General features: G+C 43.0%; 1 protein-coding gene across 7 annotated transcripts in view; it reads left to right on the top strand.

Annotated features, from left to right (window-relative positions):
* The window catches only part of AFF4 (ALF transcription elongation factor 4), a 67073-nt gene that overhangs the window by 24494 nt on the left and 30146 nt on the right, over nucleotides 1-12433 (top strand). For all 7 annotated transcript variants that reach the window (XR_010306382.1, XM_064161660.1, XM_064161656.1 and 4 more), the window contains exons 3-7: nucleotides 200-988; nucleotides 3033-3077; nucleotides 4014-4100; nucleotides 9804-9840; nucleotides 11427-11475. Coding sequence is in view for 6 of the 7 variants with exons in the window: in XM_064161660.1 (XP_064017730.1) it covers nucleotides 200-988; nucleotides 3033-3077; nucleotides 4014-4100; nucleotides 9804-9840; nucleotides 11427-11475 (1007 nt within the window). In the remaining variant the exon portion in view is untranslated. The remainder of the gene's footprint in view (nucleotides 1-199; nucleotides 989-3032; nucleotides 3078-4013; nucleotides 4101-9803; nucleotides 9841-11426; nucleotides 11476-12433) is intronic.

The following is a 12433-nucleotide window of genomic DNA, read 5'->3' as shown; positions in this document are numbered from 1 at the left end:
TTAATGGGTTAAATTTGAAGAACATTAAAGTTCTTCCAGTGCTTTAAAATTGGGAATTGGAAACAATGACCAAAAAGACTTGGATGCCAGCCAGGATCTTAGCCCTGAACTGCAGATTAACTGCAGTAGTTGTCAAGTCAATTAACTGAAAGTCAAGCTGTGAATTTTTAAGGCTTATTTCTAACATTTCTTTTCACAGACCAGCAAAGAAGACAAACTGTCCAGTCGTATCCAGAGCATGCTTGGTAACTATGATGAGATGACGGATCTCATAGGAGACAGATCGCTCCAGAAGCTCGTTGCAATTCCCAAACCGACCGTCCCGTCAGCGCCAGATGAAAAACCCAACCAAAGTTTCTTTGGTGACCAGAGACACACCACCAGCTCCCACCAGAGCAGCAAATGGACTCCTGTAGGCCCAGCACCCAGCACTTCCTCACAGTCTCAGAAACGGTCCTCGGGTTTACAGAGCGGGCACAGCAGCCAGCGTGGCAGTGGCAATAACCCTGGCAGCGGTGGCCAGAGGCACGAGCGTGACTCCTACAGTAGCAGCAGCCGCAAAAAAAGCCAGCATGGGTCTGAACACTCCAAACCCCGTTCTTCCAGCCCTGGAAAACCATCTACTGTTTCTTCATTGAGCTCCAGCCATTCAAGGTCTCATGGAACTGATCACCACAGCAAAGAACATCAACGCTCAAAATCTCCCCGGGATCCCGATGCCAACTGGGACTCTCCCTCCCGCGTACCCTCCTTTTCAAGTGGACAACACTCTAATCAGTCTTTTCCACCTTCACTAATGTCCAAATCCAGTTCTATGTTGCAGAAACCCACTGCATATGTGAGGCCAATGGATGGACAGGAATCCATGGAACCAAAGTTATCCTCTGAACACTACAGCAGCCAGACACACAGCAGCAGCGTCAATGAGCTGAAGCCCAGCAGCAAAGCACACCTAACCAAGCTGAAAATCCCTTCTCAGCCACTGGATGTAAGTTGCTGTCTGCTTCCTGGCTTCTTGGCCTCAAGGTGTGCCAGAACGGGGTTAAGTTGGATATGGACTCCAGGAAAGAAATCTAGCCTAGCCTCTGGGCAATTGTCTACTGCCTGGTTCAGTCTAGTGGAAGTAGACATGAAAGAGTTAGATTTGAGAGGCTTTTAACCTAAGGATGCCCTATCATTCGCTGTGTGATGTGGTTTAATGGCCATGATGGTCTTACATTGATGGTTGGTATGATCTTAGAGGTCTTCTCCAACCAAAACTATTCTGTGACTAACCCTTTCAGTAAATAACTTTTCCTAATAAGCCCTGGGCTAGGCCACCCAGGGAAGTGGTGGAGTCCCCATCCCTGGAGGGGTTTAAAAAGATGTGGTGCTAAAGGACATGGTGTAGTGGTGACGTGGTTGTGCTGGATTAACAGCTGGAGTTTTCTGTAGAGTCAGGTGATAGGACAAGAGGAAATGCCCTGAATTGTGCCATGGGAGGTTTAGGTTGGAGATCAGAAGCAATTTCTTTGTGGCAGGGAGTGGTCAGGCACTGGAACAGGCTGCCCAGGGAGGTGGTGGAGTGCCCATCCCTGGAGGTGTTGAAGAAACGTGTGGACTGGGACATGGCCTAGTGGCCATGGCGGTGTTGAGTTGATAGTTGGACTCAATCTTAGAGTTTTTTCCAACCAGAACAATTCTATGATTCTATGACTTGATGGTCTGGAAGATCCATTCTAACAAAAAAAGATTCTGTGATTCTTAAATCTGGGTCCCTTTGGACTGGGATTTTCCAGCTGCTCGCAAATCCCAATCTGCAGGACCAAAGTCTGCATTGTAGTAAACACTGGGTGGTTCTGGAGTACATGAATCATCTGAAACTTAAGCTGCATTTTAAAGGGGGAATGTATGGAAGTAATTTTTTTCCCCCTTCTGTTTCTTCCATACTGTAACTCTTATGAAATAAAGGCTGTGAGACATTGAGAGGTTGGTTTAACCCAGAAAGGCTTCTGTAGTCAGAAGTTAGTGAAGTAATAGGATACTCAGAGGTCTCTTGACAAGCTAGATGCCTCACATACTAACTACTGTCACTAGGAGCCATGTCATCTTAGAGTAGTGATACCATCTGCATTTATCAGCTTTTCTTTTGAAGTGTGTAGCAATTTCTAGATGTGATTATTACACCTTCACCTAGGGAGAAAATAAACTAACCCTAAAGCACACCAAACTGACCAGAACTTTCATCAGGTATGCTGGCTACAAATCCTGTTGAGTGAACAACTTTTAGGAGTTTGGTAATTCTTGAATTACTAAGGTACAGACTGCCTGCAGCTCACTTACAAGGGGAGTGCCTCTCTTACAAATAAAATGTCCTCTTTGACTGCTTGAAGAAAAGCCTTTGTTCTGGGATTTCAGCAAATAACAAGGTAAGAGCCAGGACATAGCTGAGGAAATGGGAAAACAAATATTCTTCTTCATGAAGACTTGTTGGTGCAGTGAATTGTGTAGTAACTTTGCTTCCCCTCTGCTTGAAGCAATCAAGGATGGAGAAGGTTCATAGTTCCCTAATTGCTGCAGTTCCTAGATTGAAGCTGTAATGTGTGTTTTGCTTTGTCATGCACTTTGTCGTTGCTGTGCATTCATGGCCAGGATTTGAATTCAGGTATTATCCAGTAGCTTCTTCCAGGAAATGATTAAAAGCTACATTTGTCTTTCCTCTCTCTGTCTCTCTCCCAAGTTTTTAGTATCACTGGCTGCCTGTGATCATTTTAACTGGCAAGTGAGAAGTCAGAGATGATTGTTACTGTTCTATAGATCTCCTGAGTTATCTTTTTTGTGACTGGATGTGACTCGTGCCATAAAAACAGGAGTCTATCTGACAGCAAGATTTTAACAGAGCTGGAAGGAATTAGCAAGGCCTCTTTGTATCTCTGTAGAGTCCATATGAATCACCCTAAGGATTGAAGCTTATTTTGAACTGTTTCTAGCCCCTGGGATCTTTGAAGGCAAACTTGCTTTAGGAGACATTAATCTTGAGTTTTGATTTGTAGGCATCGGCGTCTGGGGACGTGAGCTGTGTGGATGAAATTCTCAAAGTAAGTTCTGTGCTACTGCTCATCACTTGTTGAAAGCACAAACATCATTAAGGGGCTGGGAGTATTCTGGAGTCTATTCTTTAACTCATCTTGGTTGCAAGCTGTTACAGGAGGGCACTGCAATTACTTCTCTAGCACGAGTAGAGTGGAGAAAAAGGGAAGCAGAGCTGTGTTTGAGGTGGGCATTGGGCATTGCTGGGTGTGCTTGTGATCTCCTGGGTGTCTTTACTGTAATCCTGTTCTCCTGGGCCACCTCTCTGTTAACATAACCAGAATTGCCCAATTCTTCTACCAAAATACAGTCTTTATAACCTTGAAAGAAATTGGATCATAATGTTTTACTACCCTGTGGCAGAGCTTTCCCTTCTCTTCTACCTATGTTATCCTCTCGAGTCTTTTTGCCTATCCTGTGATCTCCTGCTCACATTTGCGAGCACAAGAGTCATCAGATTCCCTGAGAACTTTTCCATGGCTTCTGACCTTCAGTAGTCCATAGTGCTTAGAGATTCTTTCAGAGAATACAAAGCATTTCTTTCCACCTTCAAGCTTTTGATTTCCCCCTTTTTTTCTCTCAAGTATTACATGCTTCCCTTCCCTAGGATTCTTTGTACCCCTGTATCCTACATGTACTCTTCACTCTGAAGCAATGAGATTGACTCCTGCTGCAGTTTATGTTCAGGCCAACTGATTTTTTATCGATTTACACCTTTGTTCTTGTTTTGTCTTCTCTGTCTGTTCTCATGGAAAACGATTTAAAATTGAGGGGTTTGTGCCAAATCTTTGTTACACATTTGGGAAATTAAGATTTGAATATAAAGCTTAGTGAAGTGTGGACAATGAGCTGAAATTTGAGGGAGAGGGCCTGAATCAAGACAGCAAGTTGAAATCTTTGCCTTAATTGTGTTAACAGCTTTCCTTTTTTTGTTCTGGTTATAGGAGATGACCCATTCCTGGCCTCCTCCACTGACTGCTATCCATACCCCATGCAAAACGGAACCATCAAAATTTCCTTTCCCAACAAAGGTCAGTGCTGAAGTCAAATACAGGAGAGATTCCTGTTAAAGATCAGGGTTTTGGAACTCTTAAACTCAAGTCTGCAGAGGCCTGGATTTGTTTTGAGTGTTTTGTACCTCTTTATCTTGCTGCACCACAACATTTGTCAGCAGCAGCTTTATGAGGAATGTAATCATTTTTCCTCTGGTTTACACACAGCAGTCTGCAAAGCTGACTGTAATCTAACTTCCTTTTTAGTTTTTCTTTCATCAATTGAAATCTTTTATAGGGTAGTGCTGAAGCTTGAAAATGCCATTGAGCCTTTTTCCCTCTTAAAGAAATTCTTTGCACCTTTTTGTGTAGAACCAAGTAAATGTGTTTTCCTCCATCTAGCAAAGCAGTGGGGGTGACTGGCAAGTGCTGCAAAATTTAAAGGTGCTGTTCTGCCTAAACTGAGTTTTCATCATAAATTTGAGGTCCATGACTAGTTTTCTTGGATCTTACTACAAAAAAAAAAAGGCAGTCTGGAAATCAGGTGTGTTGCTCAAGAAATGTTCAGACCACTTGTTCCAAAAGATACTTTTTCTACCCTCCTGTGTACTTACAACTACTGAAGTGTTTAAGCTATTAATTCTGAAGAGAAATCTGTTGCTCTTTGCTGCTGTTGACTGCACAGGGCATGTTTCCAGGAGACCTGCTTAAGCTGACACCTCTGAGGATAGATTTCTCTTGCTCTCAAATGCTTGCACCCTTCCCTAAGGCTGGACCTGGCAACTCCAGCCGCAGAGTTTCAGGGCAGACTGGCACTGGTGGTGGTTTGCCTTGAAATGCAGTTCTGTGATACGTGGTATCTTGGAAGCTGGTGGGTAGGCAGGGTGGAGATAAGCAGGGTAGATAGCTGTGGGTAACAGCTCCAGCAAGTACAGCTCAGCTTGAGATAGCTGACTCATTCAAGAATTCATGTTTTGTTTCCTGTATCTGCTGATTACCAAAGATTGAACTCAACAATATAGTTTTTCTCCCGATGCAACATCTCTCTGAAGTTGGAGTACTCCGCCTCTAATTTGGCAGAACTTCACAGTGAAGAAATTCTGCTGTTTGTCATTGTAAAGTTACCTTCAGAGTAACTTAGAGTCCAGTCTTTCTGACCCAGCTGCTGTCCTAAAGCACCACTTGCTGATTTCAGCTTCCTTCTTCATCCAAATTGCTTCCCAGAACAGAACAGTTCAGTGGAGAGTCTTAAGTAGATTTTCTCACTGAGGTTTTTCTCACATTCTGATCTGTCTAAACAGATTGTTTTAAGTGAATGGTTTGACATCACTTTCTTGTGGGCAAAGGTTCCAGCTTCCATGTTTGTGAGTGCACACCCACAAAACTCTTGCAGTCTGTGAAATGAAACAGCTCAGGTTCTTGTCCTGGCTGAATATCCCAGTACTATGAACAGTCCTGTTGATACCATCCCCTGTGCTCTGTGTTCCAGTCTCACTGTGCCTTGATTGCTTCTCTGCAGTGAGCTGAGAATGCAGAGCACACTACACAGATCTCAGCTTTACTTTTGAGGGTGTATCTGGAAGTGAATCTTGTCACCTGTTTTCTTAACATTAGATTGATACTAACCTTGCATATATCACCTTTAGTCAGTGTTTATTTGCTGTCATATATAAAACACAGAGCAATTTTTACCTTGTATTGTGAAGAGAGAAATTCCTGCTCTTTTCCTCACCAGCAAAGGTATTTATTGCACTGATGTGAATACTTGCTCTTCGACCTTTGGGGAGATATTTTCCCATCAGACACAAGTTGTGGCTTTTGCACCTATCAACCTGGATTGTGCTTCTTCACCCAGTTTGCAACAAATTCCATTTATGGCTGCTCTGAGCCCTTTGACTTGTTGCCAGCTTCTTTTTTCTTTTTTTAATTTATTTTGTGGCTGCACATCTCAGCCATGGAGCTCTGTCAAATTCTCTCTCCACATCCAGAGCCTATAATTTCCTTTGCCTTCTCCCCTCTTGTCATTCTTGGCAGCAGCATCTTTGCAGAATTCCAGTGAGCTACTGAACCATAGGCTTGTGCAGTCTGGACCCAGAGCAGGATTCAGAAAACAAAACAAAACAGTGGTTTACTTTAATTGAGTGCTGGTTGAGGAAAGCTCTTTCTCTTTAGTACTCTGCTCGATTTATTTCCAAGTAATACACTAAAGTGTTTCACAGCATTCCTGCAGCCTGCAGAAGTTTTGGTATGTTTTTGGTGAGCACATAAAATTAAGCTCCCTGTGGTGAAACAGTTGATTTTCAGTTGTAAGACCGTTGGGGTAGTATGATTTTCCCTATGGGCAGATAGAGTAGCTTGAAGAAACCCAGACTCCTGACCAGGGTCTTTCTGAATTTACTATAAATATAGCTAATAATTGTCAGAAAGTCTTTGAATGAGATGATAAAACTGCATGAAAGTAGGTCAGGGAAAGTCTTAAGCATGCTATGTAAAAAATGTAGATTCCTAAGTCCTGATGAGGAATGTTATCCAGTGACCTAACACTCTAAGATTTCATCCTGTATAACTTTGGAAGTTGAAGTTTTTGGCTGCCATTCAGAAGCTCCAAAAAACACTGGCATGTTTGTGAAATACATGAAATCTCAGCTGCTCCTCAGAGGCTGGAAGCTTTCCATTTCAAGCAGCATGAGAGCATGGACAGTTTTGTACCTGGAGGTATCACTGAGGGAGGTGGGTTCTGTCTGTAGCTTTGTTCAGTATCTGCCCTGTGAAGAGCACTGCTCAGATCCCTTCATCTCCTATAAGGCAGCAACATTTTTTTACTGAGGAATACGAAGGAGATCTGATCTGAGATTTCAAACCTGAAATGGAGATGAGTCCCATTTACCCCAGCTGGTGAGTCAACTTACACCCAAGGTGGGAGTTTGCAGCTGAGGGCTGGTGCCTGATGCTGTTCTGTCCTGCTGGGAGTGTTCTTCTCTCCAGAGCTTTGTCTTTGAATACAAGGTGCTGTTTTGTTTCCTGTTTCGATATCTTCACTACCCAACCTATCTGTCTTACTTTGGTTAAACAATTTCCTTCCTTTAAGTTGTTTTTGATTTCTTTTCTGAAATAGACCTTCAGAAGTTACTGCTGTGAATAACTTTGGAGCTGAAAATCTAGCTGCTTTTTTTTTTGTCTCCTAAGTTTCTCAAAGAACTTTGTTTTAGAAGACCAAATAGGCTGCAAGAGAGCTGGAAAAAGTTGCACATTTAAAGCTAACACCTCGTAAAGTGCAGCGAGCTGAGAGACTGCTCTGTGCCTTGGAAGTAGGAAGTTGCCTGAAGTGAGCAGTTGGGCAGGTGCTTTCTGCAGGAGTTGTGATATGTGTGCTGGCAGAAGCAATGCCAGCTCCTCATCATCTCTTCTGGAGAAGAGAAAACTCTGGGGGACCATATAAATGCCTTCCAATACCTGAAGGGAACCTGAAGGAGAGCTGGAGAGGGACTTCTCTTAGGGATGTCTAGGGACCGGACAAGGGGGAATGGTTTTAAGCTGAGGAAGAGTAGATTTAGACTGGATCTTAGGAAGAAATTCTTCAGTACAATGGTGGTGGGACTCTGGAGTAGATTGCCAAGGAATGTTGTGGCTGCCTCCTCCCTGGGGATGTTGAGGCCTTGAGCAGCTGAGTCTAGCTGGGAGGCATCGCTGCCCATGGCAGAGAGGTTGGAGTCGATGGTTTTTGGGGTCCCTTCCAACTTAAGGCATTCTGTGATCTTCTGCTCAGCCCAGCAGAGTGCTCTATAGATGTGGTGTTTGAATAGCTTGTGGTCTTCACTTCTTTTTGACGTTAGTTTGTCACCCTAAGCTGACAGTGCAAAAACACAATCAGAGACTTGCTTCTGCACTCCTCCTATCTCTGTAACAAAGATAAAAATCAGTTTGTGTTTTGAAAGAAGCATTTTGAAATGTAGCTGTTGCGTTCTGTTGAGGTCACAAAGCTTCTCTCCAACTTCATCTTCACTTTGCACTTTAAACAGTAGTTGTTTTTTGTTGTCCCTTCCTTTCTTTCCATTAGTGAAGATTAGAAAGGCATTTGAAACACCTTACAGGGAAGGTTCTCTATCAGGTTCCCTGTCCCAGATGCTCGTTCATTGCATTACTGCAACTGCTTTCACTTTGGAAGTAAAGGGAGTTAGAAATACCCAAATGTACTTTGCTGTGCGAAGCTTTTGTGTGCAGGAAACATTACCTTTTGTAGACTTTCTGATTGGGCTGTCTGGGAAGCTGTTCTGGTTTACAACAGAACCTGAAATTCACTGCTGAAGCTTGAGGAGGGGAGATGTGGACTGGGTGTTGAAAATTCTTTTTAGTGAGGGTGGTGAGATGCTGGATCACATTGCCCAGGGAGGTTGTGGATTCCCCCACCAACATGGAGGCTGTCCTTGCCCATGGCATGTGGGTTGAAACTAGATTATCTTTGAGGTCTGTTCCAACCTAAACCATGCAATGAATCTACAACCTGCAATTCTGGTTTGTCATTGCCAAGGCATTCAAGTGAAATGTGTGTGTGTAACTTTGTGAATTGAGTCCAATATTTTCAGTTCTTATTTATGAGGCCAGCATTTGTCCTCATTTTAAAATGAGGTCAGGAAGGTCCTATTTAAAATGGCACTCTGACCCAGAAGGAGGTTTTCAGTACCTTGGTAGCCTCTACATATTTGTCTAAAACAGTATTTCATGGTTTAAAAAAACTGCATCTTGGGAGTCAGAACTGGGTTTGCTGGAGTGGGAATATTGAAGATCATGACAAGTGCTAAAATTTGCAAGGTTTCCCTTTTCATGCCTAGATTTCTAGGTAGCAGATTTGTTGTCTATCAAAGGAAGGCACATTTTGGTTTGCATTGGCTTTTTTACAAGTGAACTGTTTGATTTCACCAGACTCTGCCCTTCAAGGGAAGGAATGATGTCTTGGCCAGCAGTGCCCAGCTCCATCTACCAAGGACTTTTGTGGAGCTGCTGAGAAGCACTTTGGTCAGAGTGGACAAAGCTATTTGGACCCTAAATTTCATTATCTCTTGGGCTCCTTTGTGGCTGAGAGGTTTTTATTGTTGATAAGTTGTTAAAATACTCCTTGCTTGTCCACCAGCGTGCTGCACCTGTCTGAAAAAGGGAAGGATTTGACTAAAAATGCATAAAACTAGCAGCAAAGCTTTTTTCTGTGCATAAGGGCAGCAAAGGAAAACACACTGAAAGATTCCTCTGCGTGCTGAATGTACACAAAGATGAGATTTAGAGAGGTCCTGTAGGGATTGTGGAGTTCCTGCTGTCACATAGTACAATTAGACATATGGACCCTTCTTGGAGCCAAGCAAGTGAGATTGCTGAGCTGAGCTGGGACAACTCCTTCCCAGTGCTGGCTCTGCTGTTAAGGCTGGTGGGGGAATTGGGGCCTCGACGAAGAATCACTTCTGCTGTTTTTTTTTTGTTAGCTTTGTCTTTTTTTTCAGAGATTGAGTGCCATTCAGGGAGGTTGTGGATGCCCCCTCCTTGCAGGTGTTCAAGGCTGGCTTGGATGAGGCCTAGTGGAAGGTGTTCCCTGCTTATGTCAGGGGTGTTGGAACTGGTTGATCTTGAAGGTCCCTTCCAACCCAAATCATTCTATGAATCCTTTAAGGAGAAAAAATATCTTGCATAAAGCATAGTTTTGGGTATGTTAACGTTCCCAGTGAACAAACCCTCTGTGATCTTTTATTCCCCTAGGAGTCTCAACAGTCCAGTTTTGGCACTGGAGAACAGAGTAAGTATCTTAAACTTCCTGTAATATGTTTAATGTTTTTGCTGTGATTTAATATTCTTGGTATCTCTGAGGATGTTTTGGTTTTCAGAGTGAAGTTTTCCAGACCAGTCATAGGATAGGAGTCTCAGTTCACAGTTTTAACTAAGTCTGAACCCATTAAAATGTGCTTGATTGTTTTGGGGATTTTTTTCCCTTTCCCATTTCCTGTTGAGATCTGGAAAGTTCAAAGTCATCAGTTAAGATGACTGCTAACAGTCTGGTAAGGCTGTTGCTATCTTCTAGGAAAGGAATAAATGTGTTTTTAAGACTGAGTTGCCTGTTAAGAGAACTGTTAACTGTCTGGTAAGGCTGTTACTATCTTCTAGAAAGAAAATGCATTTTTGTTTTGTCACATTTTCCAGCTGCTGAGAAAAATACCTCCTTGGTTGAGCTAATTGGGTACTAAAACAAAACACCCTTTAAAGAACCTGACCTCCTGCTTGGGAACCCATTAGAAACCAAAACAGTGCTGCTGTTTATATTTCAGCAGGAAAAGCACATTGCAGTTTCACTGCTGCTATTCACTTTGTCATTTTAAAATCACAAGAGAGAACTGGTCAAGAGCTCACCTGGTAATATTCTGAGGAGTAGCCTTGAATTTCCTGTCCCAGCAGCATTTTCAGAGGATAGGCAATAGCAGCTTTTATTTCTCTCTGACTGTATCATTTTGAATATTATTGACATCAGAAGTTTAACTCAGGTAACACAGCAGAGGAATTGAATTAGATTTATGTTGTTACCTTCCAGAACACTTTCCACTCCCTCTTGAAGTGATTAAACAGATTAAATAGTAAAAGAAGAATAGTTTATTCTTAGATATTCACAAGAAGCTTAATCTAAACAGCTGATACAGTGGGGATTAGGGAAACAAAACTTAATTCCATAATGCCAAACCATAGACTGATGTTATAGGAGCAGCTGATCTTTGGGTGTGTAACTGGAGAGACAAGGTGAGTCAAACCCAGAACCAGTTTTAGCATCTCTTTTTTTTCTGGGTAGCTTTTAACAATCTGGCTTGTGGTTCTGTTGAGTTACTCTTAGCCATGTGCCAAAATTAAGGGCAAGGGGAGAGCCCCTCCCAGACTGAAAGGCAGATTCCTTCAGTGGGTATTAATACTGTAAGAACTGGCATCCAAGTTTGATTTCTGGATCTAAAGAATGCTCAACCTCCAAAAAGCTGAAACAAGTCAGAGCTTGCCAGACTGATTTATATCCAATATCCTGCACATAGAAGGCAATAGATTGATTTTGATAGAAGCAGAACAATTGTTCACACCATAAGTATCAAATCAGTTGTCTGTTGGTTTAGACAGCAACAATCTAAATGATTTTCTAGATTGTCTAGATTTGCTGTCTTCAGTATTTTGTCTCTTGTCCACTCACATCCTCAGTCTGTAGGAAGTTGTACCTGGCATCAGCTAGCCACTGCTTTCTCCTGGCTGTTCAGCCACTCCTTGTTTATCTAAGGCTATACTTGGGGCAGCTTTGGAGCAACTTATTTTGCTGGCTGAGACTTTAACTGATTCTTTCTCTTTTTCTTCTTCTAGAACGATACAATCCTTCATCAAAAACATCCAATGGTCACCAGTCCAAATCGTAAGTGGCTGTTGAGAAAGTGTTTCTCAAGTCTAATTCTAAGAGGTTTGGAAAAGAGCTTTTTCTGTTGGTAGAACATGCCAGTTCTTGCACAGACTCAGCAGCATTCTTCTCCTTGGCTCACAGAAAAAGGGGAGTATTTTTAAGCAGCCATTTTCTGAGGCTTTAAACCAAATACTGTGCTCTGAAGGGAGTAACAAACCCCCTTTCTGTGCTGCCTCTGTGTTCCCTCATTTTCTTGTCAGTTGTGAGAATAGGTGTGAAGAGTTTGGACCTTGTAACTTGGCTTGGGAAGCAGAAAGGTGCCAGCAGATAAGCGCGGGCAGGATGGGACAGGACTCATCAGATGTGTGCGCTGCAGAGCTGCTGGCTGGAAGCAGCTGGTAGCAGTTGTTCAAATAGGGTGGGGAATTGTTTTGTGTGAGAGGAGATGGTAAGCTCTGCTTGGGATCTAGTGAAGTTTTTTCTGCACAGTGTCTTAAGTGACAGACAGCCATGTCCGTTAGTTATGCCCACAGACCTAACATTTTGAGTGTGTGAAGAAGAGTGTGGTCAGCAGGTTGAGGCAGACTCTTCTTCCTTTCTATGCTGCCCTAGTGAGGCCATAGCTGCAGTACTGGGTCTGGTTCTGGACTCCCCAGTTCAGGAGAGACAGGGAACTACTGGAGAGAGTCCAGTGGAGGCTGAAAAGAGGCTGAGGGGCCTGGAGCTATCTCTGTGAGGAGGAAAGGCTGAGAGAGGATCTTCTCAATGCTCAGCAAGGGCTAAAGGACCTGTGGTTAGCAAGAGGCTGGGGCCAGACTCTTGTTATTGGCGCCCAGTGACGGGACAAGGGGCAACAGACACAAAGTGGGACCCAGGAGGTTTCATCTGAACAGCAGAAAGAACTTCAGTTGAACAGTTAGACTGTGAAACTCAAAATGAAGCACTAGTTTAATAGTCATTAATGCAAGGGTTA

The sequence above is a fragment of the Pogoniulus pusillus genome, chromosome 22 (assembly GCF_015220805.1).
Source record: "Pogoniulus pusillus isolate bPogPus1 chromosome 22, bPogPus1.pri, whole genome shotgun sequence".
NCBI lineage: Eukaryota > Metazoa > Chordata > Aves > Piciformes > Lybiidae > Pogoniulus > Pogoniulus pusillus.
Note: the sequence above shows the minus strand (reverse complement) of the source record. Positions and strands in the feature narration are given on the sequence as shown.